Source organism: Ptychodera flava, unplaced genomic scaffold (genome assembly GCF_041260155.1).
Source record: "Ptychodera flava strain L36383 unplaced genomic scaffold, AS_Pfla_20210202 Scaffold_28__1_contigs__length_4768798_pilon, whole genome shotgun sequence".
Lineage (NCBI taxonomy): Eukaryota > Metazoa > Hemichordata > Enteropneusta > Ptychoderidae > Ptychodera > Ptychodera flava.
In genome coordinates this window covers 2,568,274-2,581,950 of record NW_027248350.1, presented here as the reverse complement: position 1 = coordinate 2,581,950, position 13,677 = coordinate 2,568,274, and the positions used below count along the sequence as shown (strand labels likewise).

Sequence of the window (13,677 nt, the reverse complement as noted above, 5' to 3'; positions counted from 1 at the left end):
TTTGACCTTTGACCATACTTATCCTATTCCCAGTTCCCATTGGATTTTCGTTTCGAGGTATCGTACCGTACCTGACCAAAAAAAATGCAATTTATCTCATAAACCTCCGTAAGGTATAATTATGTATTCTCCATGACTTCGCTTTAGCGCCCTCTATTGACCAAGCCCTTCAAAGTCAGAAATTTACCCATGATCCTCCTCTCCAATATTGGCTTCGCCATATTGATGTCAGAGAAAAATTTGCTGTCGTAATCCAAGCTGTATCACAGCCATCCGAAATATCTGGATAAAATCACACCAAGAACTTGTGAGGGAAAGTGTATAGCACTATTCCTGTAACACAATTTCTGAAATTTCCTAAAGATCATGGCAGAAAATGTCAATGATTGTGTTTCAGTAGTGGCAGCAGACCACGAAAAGCAAGATGGCGGACAATCCAGCCATAGAGCAGACGACAGCGAAGCTGTACCTAAGACAGGCTTAGACGGGTATAGAATACCTAAGAAAGCTCCTCGGAAATCAGGCCAAAAGCGTAAGGGCAGAAAAAAGCCATACAGAGGCAAGTTTGATAGACATACTAGCACTGATGAAGAGAGTGATAGTGACACTACAGGCTCAGGTAGTAGTGATAGCAGTACTACAGTTAGCACTGATAGTAACACCTCCACTTCGAGCGACACTGATAGTGATGTCTCAAAAAGCAGTGCAAATAGAAAGAGTGATGATTCAACAGACAAAGGGAAGCACAAGAAAAGTGCCTCAAAAAAGCGACAGCCAACTAATGATGTGGACTGTGATTCTTACACTAGGTTTGACCCAACTTCCTCAAAACCAAAATGTAAGCTGGATGCTGATATGATTAGCTATGTAAAACGACACTTCAGACAATTTTTGTCAGATAGTACTCTTGAAGACAAGGTGTTGGAGGACAGTCCTGTGCCTAATATTAGCATATTAAAGGCTGCTAAGCTTGACCCTTACATGGAAGAAATGATCGATAAACGCAGTAGTAAGATATGTGTCAATATAGACACAGGCTTGAAACGTGTTCAACAAAGAGTCCTTAATGTCATGGGACCACTTGGTAAGCTATGGTCTGAACTTGAGGACATTCGTTGTGGGAGAGCAGGTGAGGAAACTGACCTGCAGACAATGTTATCGTTGGTTGAGCAGTCGATACTGATGCTTGGCCAGGCTAATGTGGCTACAATATACCAGCGTAGATTAGGTATAGTTGCTAAAATTGCTCGTAGCCAGAAGAAAGCAAAGAAACTGTTAAACAAATATGCCCCAGCGTTGCAACACACAAATAAATCTCTGTTTGGAGATACATTCTATAAGAAACTTGAAAGACATGTAAAGGTGAAGAGAAAGGCCCAGGAAATAGGAGAAACTCTAGGTAGCCAACAATTCAAGCGACCTCGCTTTGAATATCAGAGCCGACCACGAGATCAGTTCCAGCCCTTTCGAGGTGGGCCCTCATCCATATCCAGAGGTGGACGTGATGGGGGCAGATACATCAAATTCAAAACCAACAAAAGAGGCTGGCGAGGACAGTACAAGCCAACAGGCAACAAAACCAGGTACAGTCATATTAAACTTGTCTTACATAGGAAACCTCACAAAACAGTTAGATTTTGTAGCAGAAACAGAAGTGAATCTTCACTTGGCAACTCAACATCTCCAATTAAGCAAAATTGTTCAAATGGGGCTCCCAATGGCAGGGAGGCTGAGATTTTTTCAAGAAAATTGGTTGAAGTTGACCAAGGATCAGTGGATTTTAGAGACAATACAAGGGCACAAAATAGATTTTTATGCCAGTCCCTTTCAAGAGAAAGAGCCAAATGTAATAAGGCTATCACTCAAGGAAACACAGGCATTAGATCAGGAGATACAAGAAATGATGCAAAAGAATGCAATAGAGAGAGTGTCAGAAGTGAAGGGTCAGTTCTTGAGCAACCTTTTCATACGACCAAAGAAAGACGGGGGTAAGGCCTATTTTCAATCTGAGGGCGCTGAATCAGTTTGTGACATACCAACATTTCAAGATGGAAGGGATTTCCATGTTGAAAAATCTAATACAAAGAAACGATTACATGTGCAAGATAGATCTGAAGGACGCCTACTTTTGTGTCCCGATACACAGGGAACACATAAAATTTCTCCGATTCAAGTGGAATGGGAGACTATACCAGTTCAAATGCCTCCCATTTGGCCTGGGATCAGCACCCAGAACATTCACAAAACTACTGAAGCCAGTTGTAGCATTCCTCCGACGAATTGGTTAAGGATAATTATATATTTGGACGACATAATCATTCTGAATCAATCCAAACAGAACCTAATTCGGGACCGGAATACTTTGATATGGCTTCTACACAATCTTGGCTTTGTGATCAACTGGAAGAAGTCAGTACTAGATCCGACCCAGATAATCGAATTCCTTGGATACATAGTCAATTCAGTCACAATGGAATTATCCCTTCCACAAGCCAAACTACAGGACATACACACACAATGTCAGAGAATGGTAAAGTTACAGACAACAACTGTTCGGGAACTAGCCAGCTTGATAGGCAAATTAACATCAACTCTGCTCGCAGTTCTTCCTGCCCCCCTTCATTATCGCCATCTTCAAATGACAAAAGCAAAAGCACTGATAGAGGGAAAGACTTACGAGACCACTGTCTCACTGACAGATCAGTGCAAAATAGAACTAAATTGGTGGATCCACCACCTCAAAGAATGGAATGGCCGGGCAATAATCACTCCAGGCCCAGATATGATCATAGACACAGATGCATCCAAACAGGGCTGGGGAGCAGTGTGGGGCAATACAAAACTAAACGGTGTGTGGAGCAAGGAAGAATCGAAAATGCATATCAATGTGCTAGAATTAGTGGGAGCCAACTTTGCTGTGAAAGCTTTAACCAAAGACAGGTCAGATATTCATGTACACATAAGATCAGACAACATGACAGTGGTAGCCCAGATAAACAAACTGGGGGGTACCCGATCTCAGAACCTTTTAAAAGTAACAAAAAGTTTATGGAGCTACTGCCTCCACAAACAAATTATCCTCACAGCAGAACACATCCCTGGAGTAATGAATGTGCAAGCAGATTGGCAATCCAGACACATCACAGATTCCAGCAATTGGAGACTGAATCCAGCAGTGTTTGCACAATTAGTTCAAGTGTGGGGTCCAATCGAAATAGACCTTTTTGCAGACAGACTCAATGCCCAAACTCCGAAATATGTGAGTTGGAAACCAGACCCCTATGCAGTCAAAACAACGCATTTCAAATGAGTTGGAAAACAATAAAAGCGTATGCATTTCCACCATTCTGCCTGATAGACAGATGTTTGCTAAAAATCCAGAAAGAACAAACAGAAATGATTCTGATCACACCAACTTGGCAATCTCAGACTTGGTACCCTACACTCCTGCTAATGTGCACAGACAATCCAATATTACTTCCCTCAATGGACAACCTCCTATCTCACCCACAGGCGAGAAACACCCATTGATGGAGCAGGGACACCTGCATTTAGCGGCATGGAAAGTTTCAGGGAAAGGGCCATTACAGCAGGCATTTCAAACAAAGCTGCAGAACTGCTATTGCAATCATGGCGATCTGGTACCAAAACTGCTTACAACTGCGCCTGGAAAAAGTGGGATTGCTGGTGTTCTAAACGGGAAATTAATCCGTTTCAATCCACTGTGGCAAATGTAATAGAATTCCTGAGTTCTTTGTATTATCAAGGGCTTGAGTATAGTACCATAAATGGCTACCGCTCTGCTATATCTGCAATTCACCCAGAAATTAATGGAATCAAAGTTGGACAACAACCTTTGGTCAAAAGTCTAATGTCAGGAATTTTCAATTCTCGGCCCCCAAAACCAAAATATGAGAATACATGGGAAGTTGATACTGTGTTGAGATATATCAAAGCACAGAAAACGAATAAAGATCTCTCAAATAAAGAACTAACACTTAAACTGGTAATGCTAATAGCTTTGACAAACGCAAGTAGGTCATCTGAGCTACATAAAATCAACTTGAAATACATGGTTGATACTGGTGACAAGATTCAGTTTAAGCTAGCTGGTCTGACAAAAACTCGAAGGCAAGGTCAGCCACCAGCTGAAATAGTGTTGTATACTTTTGAACATGATGAACAGTTAGATGTCATAAAATGCCTAAGAGAATATTTGGCTCGTACAGGACATTGGAGAGAAACACAAGCTCAGAAGGAGCAATTGTTTCTCAGCTTTATTAAGCCACACAAACCAGTTGTAACGTGCACAATTGCACATTGGCTCCAGAAGCTGATGAAGGCATCTGGAATTGATATACAAAAATTCAAAGGACACTCAGTTCGGTCAGCAAGTACCTCAAAGGCCAAAACACAAGGACTCTCCTCAGGAGAGATCATGAAAATAGCAAATTGGTCAAAATCCTCAACATTTCACAAGTTTTACTACAGAAGAGTAGAGAATGCAAGTAGCAAATTTCAAGAGCAAGTTCTGTCATCACAAATATAGAGGAATTGGTCAATGATGACAGACCTTTACACTTTAAACATACATAATTATACCTTACGGAGGTTTATGAGATAAAATGGAAATTTATAAGTGCGCGAAGCGCACGAAATGAAATTGTAATTTTATGAATAAACTGAAGTAAGGTATAATTATGGCTCCCTCCCTCCCATCCCTATATATGACTTATAGAACTCTTCTTTTTCTCTTGCAGTGTCTGATCATGCATGGATAAGTGAACAAGCTGCATAGGGATAGGACACAGATTGCAAGTGATAATATTGTGTTGATATTTGGACAGTTGGTGTTACCATGGATTTGACTGTTTATCTAGCAGTTTTCATATCGTTAGAAATAAATTGTTGAAATGTTTATGATGGTGTGGTGTGCAAATTTTGTCTCCCTTGACATCCTCTCCGCCAATATTGGAGAGGAGGATCATGGGTAAATTTCTGACTTTGAAGGGCTTGGTCAATAGAGGGCGCTAAAGCGAAGTCATGGAGAATACATAATTATACCTTACTTCAGTTTATTCATAAAATTACAATTTCATTTCGTGCGCTTCGCGCACTTATAAAATTTCCAATTTCACTACATTTATTTGCTGAGATTGGCAACACTGTCGTACACCTCACCCCCAAAGTACACACACGGACTCAAAAAGTAATGCATACTATCATACTTGTAGATAGTCTCGCATGCCAGACTCGAACCTGCATGCGACGCGAGCGGCGAAGCCGCGAGCAGCGAGTAACCGCAGGTTACGAGGTCTGGCAAGAACCAACTGCTCAGGAATGTGATGACGTCAAAAGTGGGCTGTCTTTCCTATGCTAATAAGTATAACTTTGGACCACCGCGTACAGACGGCATAACGCATTTTCACTGTACTTGTCCACCACGTTTCACATATCTGTGCCGAAAAAAACGCTCAAGCAAAAATCTACGGCGAGAATTTATTTGTTAGGCCATTTACCACCAGCTCATCGGCAGTTGAATGGGGCCAAAATCTGAGCTTCGTTTTGAACGGAGCAAATGAAAAAGCAAACTCCATAGAGGATGTCGACGATCAACAAAATGCAATCGCAAGCATTGAAGCAAGGCCGGAGCAATCTTAAAATTAGAGATTGGCCATATTTTGTCGGCAAATTCACGGAAACGTCGTCTCCTTCCAGATAATCTGGCATGGCTACCTCCTGCTTCGGTTTCAGACTGTCCATCACCACTTTCTTCAACGGCACAGATCATTTTTGCAGATTTTTTTCATCATGGTCACTGGGGATAGCGTAACCGTGATTTCATGAAGCCGTACTGTCTGAGGTCAACGTACAGCAGTTTACTTCGAATGAAACATTTCTGGATGAATGACACGATCATTCAGTCAAATTCAAAAGGCTATTTTTAGACGCTCCACCTACATTCATGAATAAACAACAGATATACTCTTTCATCCAGCCGATTTTCGAAGCATTCTATTGGACAGTATATATAGCACGTCGGTTCTAGCCAGACCTAGAAACCTGCGGATACTCGCTGCTCGCGGCTTGGCGCTCGCGCCGCACGCAGGTTTCGAGTCTGGCATGCGAGGACTAACTTGTAGATTGCACACAAGAGATAACGGTAGTTCTCTTTTTGGAGGATGTGTGGCCCTAAAAAGGGCCGTTGTGTGGTTACGGTTTTTGTAAAGTTTTATTGGTTAGTCTAACCACCAAAACCGTACAGAGTACGGCCCTGGCGTTTCAGAGCGTAGACGACATCCATGGCGGTGACGGTCTTTCTCTTGGCGTGCTCGGTGTAGGTGACGGCATCACGGATGACGTTCTCCAAGAAGACCTTGAGTACACCACGGGTTTCTTCGTAGATGAGACCAGAGATACGCTTGACACCACCACGACGGGCCAGACGACGGATTGCTGGCTTTGTGATACCCTGGATGTTGTCACGAAGTACTTTACGATGACGCTTGGCGCCTCCTTTACCAAGACCTTTACCACCTTTGCCACGTCCAGACATTGTTAGTGATTCTCTACAAATTAGAAGTTTGAGAGAGCTATATCATAGGATAGTGAGTGTCCGTATTTATATACCGTCGTTGCGAACGTAGTAGCAATGTCAGATTCCCATGCATGATTGTTATTGGACAGAATGTAATGAATTATTCATTAGTATTGTGACCGTTGATTGGCTTATAATGCATATATTAATTCAGTGGACGATCCTGAAATTGAACCTAGCTTCTGCTGGTCTTCCCTCAGAAACAATCATTGTCTCTGCTCCACGAGTCCACCGCCAACGCGCCTGTCTCCCGGGTCTGTCTGTTGTTTGTCATGTGGAGATTGCCTTTATTTTGTTCGATTGCTTGTGGTTAGGAACACGGCACAGGAAAGAGGAAACGCTTTTTTTTTTTCGATTCTGAGATTTGATCATAGAGGTAAAAGTTTTTTCCATTACTTTCCGTCTTTCCCTTACTTGTGAACGCACAAGACAGTCCCTCACACCGGGGCGAAGGCCGCTGCATGCACTATTTATACAGTATTCCGCGCTGCGTCAATACATGCGCCCCATAGACGTGTGTACATATGCCTTCTCAGGCATATGTACACACGTCTATGGGGCGCATATATATAGACGCAGCGCGGAATAGACCACAGTTGCTGCGAAAACGAGCCCTGCCACTCCTTGACTGCTGGGAGTCCACTCCAATGACCAAGCTACCCGAGTGGCAGAGGCTACGGATTCGCAGCAATAGACCACATGTGACTGTATTTCTCTAATCAGGTGCCGATAATTGAGCTATCCGTGCAAAAAGGTGTCCGTGTGCAGTTTTTTTAAAAATAATCACTTGACGTCGAGACGGGGAGAAAAAATCGATATTTCCTGTGGGCGAGGAAGAAATTTCATTATTTTCAGTGGGCGGGGAGAAGATTTTCGATATTGGGTACCGGAAAATACGGAGGGGGAGGGGAAACCCGTGGTTGATAGAAGTCGAGGGGAGATTAGGGGACGGACCATTAGATCGTGCGCGGGGGTGATCACAATCAGATTTATGAATAATTTTTTTACAAATGTAAATTTTTGAAACAAAAATTATCCAAATGTGTCATGATGTGCTAATCTTTTGTTTTCTAAGTAAACAGTCAGATATAAAATTTATTTAAAATTAAGTTTGACGAAGTGTGTTCAGAGCTAGGAGGGACCGTGGAGGACTTTTTGATTTGTTAGTCCTACATCCATATAAATAAACAGAGATTGTGCACCATAGCCCAAACATACATATGGCTAAGTGATTACTGATAGTATTGTTATGCCAAAGTAATTAAATTCTTTGTTTTGCGTCCACTGTAAAAGGTACGCGTCTAAGCATAATGGTCTAAGCGGCTGAAAAACACACAGAAGAAAATTAACACAATGTAATTTGATTGCATCCATGGCCGGTGACGGTCTTTCTCTTGGCGTGCTCGGTGTAGGTGACGGCATCACGGATGACGTTCTCCAAGAACACCTTGAGCACACCACGGGTTTCTTCGTAGATGAGACCAGAGATACGCTTGACACCACCACGACGGGCCAGACGACGGATAGATTCCCTGGATGTTGTCACGAAGAACTTTACAATGACGCTTGGCGCCTCCTTTACCAAGACCTTTGCCTCCTTTGCCTCTTGTGATATCTGAGTGCAAATTTTACTGAGGCTCAGTGGAAATTTCTACTCTGGTAATGAAAATACATAAAGTACCTGAGGACTAAACTCATAGACCAAATTACAGCCAGTTTCATGTCTGTTTGGTTTTTGTTATACAACAGTTCAACACCAACAAACTACTGCAACATGTCCTCACAATCTTCAGCCTCATATCCTCAGTGTTACTGCCACTATAGTATTACCATGAAAGTGATTAGGTAGAAGAAAACTGCTAACATATAGGCCTAATAAGTTTCGCAATGCGTACGTACAGTATTGGAAATCAGAAAGCAGCAAATGACAGAACATCTTACCATGCTTTGTCCCATCAAGTCCAACCAAACATCACATCTACAATTTTAAAGCATTGTCTCCATAATAAAACAACTTTATCAAATGATACACACAGAACAATTGTTATCCACTGACCACGGAGCGTACTGCCAGCAGTCGTAAATATCGCGTTAATATGGTGTCTAACAGACCACATGGAGACTGTGGTCAGACGTTATAAGCTTATGGAGTCGATGATTTGTCAGGATGATTCGCTCGTAAAAATTACAAATTGGTATAAGGCGAGTTTGTATCGGGCGAGTTGGTTTTGGCTGGGTTGTAATTATGAACACAACTGATTTGATCACGGTTACACCACTCCAAGTGACTCGTAATATCAGTAAGCTTAATATGGACAAATTTTGATATAATTGATTGTTTTAAACTGAGAAATTTTCACTTTCACACAAGGATGTGCTTGATCTGTTCACAAAATTACGATAAAGAGTTACATGTTGCCGTCGTTATACCTGTATAGTACAAGGACCCCGCATCAGTTAACTCCATGCGATCATCTCTATAAGCTTAAATTAGTCCGACGAAACTAATCGTTCGAGTTCTTGAGGTCAAAGGTGTCTTCATGTGGTAGTGTAGATATAGTGTTTATGCAATTTTCTATTTTTAGGAGGTCTTCAGGTAATTTGCTTTGTCAAAACTGACACCGAATGTTTTGATTACTATTTCAGAAAATTGTCGTTCAGTGTTTGCTGCACACAAAGATAACGGTTGATTAGTCTTGCAGATTCATTCAGTATTTGCTATACACAAACCTGAAGTTCAACCCTTTCACGTGTTTTTGTGTCGTGTTTCGCTGGATAGATGGCATGTTACATATTGTAATCTTAAATGATAAAAAAGTTTGTTGCGAACTGAAAATGCCTTGTGATTTGTTGTTTCATCATTATTGGCATATTTCTAACACTTGTTCACCCATTTTGCCTTCATTGTTGCAAGAAAATACTGTGAAAAGTGAATAAACTGTTTAATTGGCCTGTATCTGTACACTGAGATCTTAAAAAGCAAAATATAACTTTCCGTCCTGACAACCATGCTATAGTTTCAGTTGTTTACCTGCTACATTCTAAATTATGTACATAGGAAACGAATTGGAAACTGACTTTATAATTTTACAATTTGCAAGTTATCAGAGATATAAAATTCATAAAAAGATGAGATTACCGCAACTTCATACAGATAGCCGCTTCCCGCTGGTAAAATTTCTACAAATTCAAAATTTTATACGAATTTTGCAGACTTTTTACACATTTGCGTTCTGATTTTTTTATTTTATTTTGCGAACTAGTCTGAAGATTCTTTTCACACACTTTTTAGTTTGATTTTTTTGAAAACCCTCCAAGATTTATTGGTCCGTCCCTTAGTGCAAGAGGTTTTTTCGCAGACAGATAAGACAGATATTCAAAAGTATACGTTCAACTATAAATAGTGATGGTTCCGGTAGATCACCTAATTATGACGAGTCTTTCAGTCTAAAGATTTACAGTAGCTTGTTGTATAGAAAGTGTTGAAAATGAAAAGGAACTGCCATATTTCGTCGTTGCATATGCATGAACTAAATTAAATTAGCGAGACAAACAGTTCAAGAGGAAATTTAGCAGACAATGATGTAAAACTTCTCGATATTTAAATACGCAAATGCTATGCTAATTTATTGAAAATTAATTGCATTTCATAAAGCTACATACAGAATTTCTCTGCTGTATGACTAATGAGAAAAATGTTTCCGACCAAATTTTAATTTCAAATTCTTACAGAATAGAGGGCTGCAAGAAAGCCATAGTAAAGTAGGTAGAGAAAGGTGTTAAGGGTGAATTGGTCCTTTGCTGTCCTGAAGTCACTGGATCACCATCTGCAACCAAACGAGAAATCATGATCACTGTTTGTCATGAAAGGAGGAAATATGAATCTGTCCTTCAGGAACATTCTTAGTAATGGCAACGTGTCCTATAATAAATTCTCTTCAACCAGTTAGGGACTGGGGATAACTGATACCTGCACATGGTAGCCTACGTTAGTACGGTGTTGCAAAACTGTTATGTCAAAATTATGCTTTGAACTTCACCCAATATACAATTTATCACAATAGTTAGGTTGATTTATTCAAGTTCAGAACTGCTGATATTTTAAGCAAACACAGAACGATAACTTAGATTCATGTATATAAATGCTATAATAATTTGTATAATAAAATAAATAAAATGTAAATAATTGTATACAATTCGTGCATATTTCAAACATACGATAAAGGATATGTGTCTATACATACATAATAATAATAATAATAATAATAATAATATTTATTTCTTCTATAGCGCATTACATAATAGTATAAAATCTCAATGCGCTTTACAACACTTATAGATAAAAAAGAAAGTACATTAAAGTTGTCATAAAAATAATAAGTAACATTACAAACAAGCATACATAAACATACACGTACACACACGCACACACACACACTCGAGCTAATGTAAAACTAGGCAATCTGGTAAAATATCAAAATTGTACACGCTAAAAGATTCAACTTTAAAAACACCATTGGAAAACACTAATGGAGTTAGATAAAAAAACTCACTGTGAGAAATATAATTATTGCATCCCGTAAGCCTTCCTAAAGAGATGGGTTTTAAGTTGTGTTTTAAAAGAATACAGGGAAGGTGCGTTTCGAATAGAAACATCAAGGGAATTCCACAGCCTGGGAGCAGCTACCGAAAAAGCGCGCTTTCCATAATGCTCCTGATTATAGCGAGGTTCCACAAGTTTTGTAGCATTCGCAGAACGTGTTAATCTACTAGGTTTAATAACAATGAGAAGATCTGACAAATAAGTTGGAGCTTGGCCATGGAGACATTTGTATGTAAGCATAAGAACTTTGAAATCAATTCGATGGATAACAGGAAGCCAGTGTAACTCTTGAAGAACAGGTCTGATGTGTTCGTGTTTTCTAGTACGAGTAACCAAGCGAGCAGCTGAGTTCTGTATGTGTTGTAACCGGTTAATGAGATAATCAGGTAGATGAATGTACATGCTATTACAGTAGTCTAGGCGTGATGTTATGAAGGCGTGGATTAATCTTTCAGTAGTTTTGCTATCCAAGACGTTACGGATACGACCTATGCGATTTAAAACAAACGAGGCTGACTTACAAACTTGCATAATTTGATTATGAGCTAAAACAACACTGTCAAAATAAAACCCAAGGTCTCTGACAACGGATGAAGGTGTAATTAGATCTGTTCCGACACGTAGTCCAGGTAGAGGTGTATGAGGTCTGAATTTCGAATGAAAGTGAATCAATTCTGTCTTATTATCATTTAAAACAAGCTTATTAACGGCCATCCATTCACGGATCTCGTCCACACAGGTTTCAATCTGTAATTTTGAATGATCAGCCCGCTTACAGGTTAAATAACTTGTGTGTCATCAGCATACAGCATGAATCTTATCGAGTGTTTTTCCAGTATGTTCTCAAGGGGGGCACAATAAAGTGTAAATAATAATGGCCCTAAGACACTGCCTTGTGGGACTCCATATAAAAGTTCACGTGGTTCAGAAGCGATATCATTCACCATTACACTCTGAGTCCTTCCTTTTAGGTATGATGCAAACCAATCCAGTGCTTGTCCCTTAATGCCAAAACGAGTCTCTAGCCTTTTTAAAAGAATGTCATGGTCAATGGTATCAAATGCAGCACTCAAATCTAAAAGAACGAGAATCACTTCTGAATGACTATCAATAGAAAGCATGACGTCATTTTGTACTTTACCAAAGCCGTTTCTGTGCTGTGGAATTTGCGGTAAGCAGATTGAAATTTACAATACAGCTGAGACGATGCTAAATGATGGTGTAATTGATCTACTATGATTTTTTCAATGACTTTGCCAATGAATGGAGTATTTGATACAGGGCGATAGTTTTTCAATTGATCTTGATCCAATCCAAACTTCTTCAACAAAGGTCTAACTATGGCATGTTTAAGACACTGTGGAAAAACACCAGAATTAAACGACTCATTTACTATGTCAGTAATACGTGATGATACCAATGGAAGGCATATTTTCAGCAAGGAAGTCGGGATTGGGTCAAGTTTACAAGATTTGGAATTCATTGATGTGATTAACTTAGAAACATATTGCTCTGAAACACACATGAAATTATCAAGTGGTGGACCACAGTCATTAAACACTTGTACTCGGTCGTAGAATCCAATCGCTCTCTGAGCACCATCACTTTTTCACAGAAAAAGTCCGAAAACTTTTCAGCCAGAACCTTGGGGTCACAATGGTGTGGCAGAATCAGGGCAGATGATGATTTCTCACCAATGATATCATCGATAACAGAGAATAACCTTCGTTGATCAGATTTTTCTATCTTTGAACGATAGTAGGCGGATCTGGCGTTGTTGACGATACGATTGTGGGCAGAGCGTTTCGCGTGGAAGATTTGTTTATTAATCTCTAGGGGATTTGCCTTCCAGGAACGTTCTAATTTTCTGACTTCCTTTCGATGATCACGTATTGCATCACAAAACCAAGGTGCACGCGGCTTGTCATTGATAACTTTCGTTGTTGCTGGGGCGAGAGTGTTAAATACCCTGGACAAAGTGATATTGTAATTTGGACCAGCATATCCACAGATGCGCCTTTCAATAAAGAGAAAGGATTGTCATCCATACATGACATCACTTGATTGAAGTCAATACTAGATATCTTCCGACTAACTGCTTTGATCTTCATGGTGCGAGGCCTGGTCAAATTAGACACAAAGTGGATGGAACTGTGATCAGATGGCAGGAGACAGTGCGATTCCAAGTCCTTGACGAGATTTTGTGATGACTGCGATATTACGAGATCTAGTGTGTGACCTTTCTCATGAGTCGGGCCACTTACATGTTGGACGAGGTCGAATGATACTAAAAGTTCTTTGAACTTGATGACATCGCGGTCAGTATCATCTTCCATATGAAAGTTGAAATCACCAAGAATGAGCAATTTTCCAGGCGAAACGACACCGCATTCCAACAACGATGTGAATTCACTGAAAAATACTCCGGATGTTGAACAATTTTTCCTTGAAGGTGGTGGACGATAAACAACAATCA

General features: G+C 40.2%; 2 protein-coding genes across 2 annotated transcripts; one reads left to right on the top strand and one right to left on the bottom strand.

Annotated features, from left to right (window-relative positions):
- Positions 1-157: 157 nt before the first annotated feature.
- Positions 158-4,918, top strand: LOC139127013 (uncharacterized). Its single transcript, XM_070692944.1, has 2 exons — positions 158-1,583; positions 4,761-4,918. Exons 1-2 carry the CDS (start codon positions 367-369, stop codon positions 4,765-4,767), a joined length of 1,224 nt encoding a protein of 407 aa, XP_070549045.1. The 5' UTR covers positions 158-366; the 3' UTR covers positions 4,768-4,918.
- A 1,264-nt stretch (positions 4,919-6,182) lies between these two features.
- Positions 6,183-7,047, bottom strand: LOC139127015 (histone H4). The gene has a single exon (XM_070692945.1). The coding sequence runs from the start codon at positions 6,554-6,556 to the stop codon at positions 6,245-6,247; it is 312 nt and encodes a 103-aa protein (XP_070549046.1). The 5' UTR covers positions 6,557-7,047; the 3' UTR covers positions 6,183-6,244.
- Positions 7,048-13,677: the final 6,630 nt, after the last annotated feature.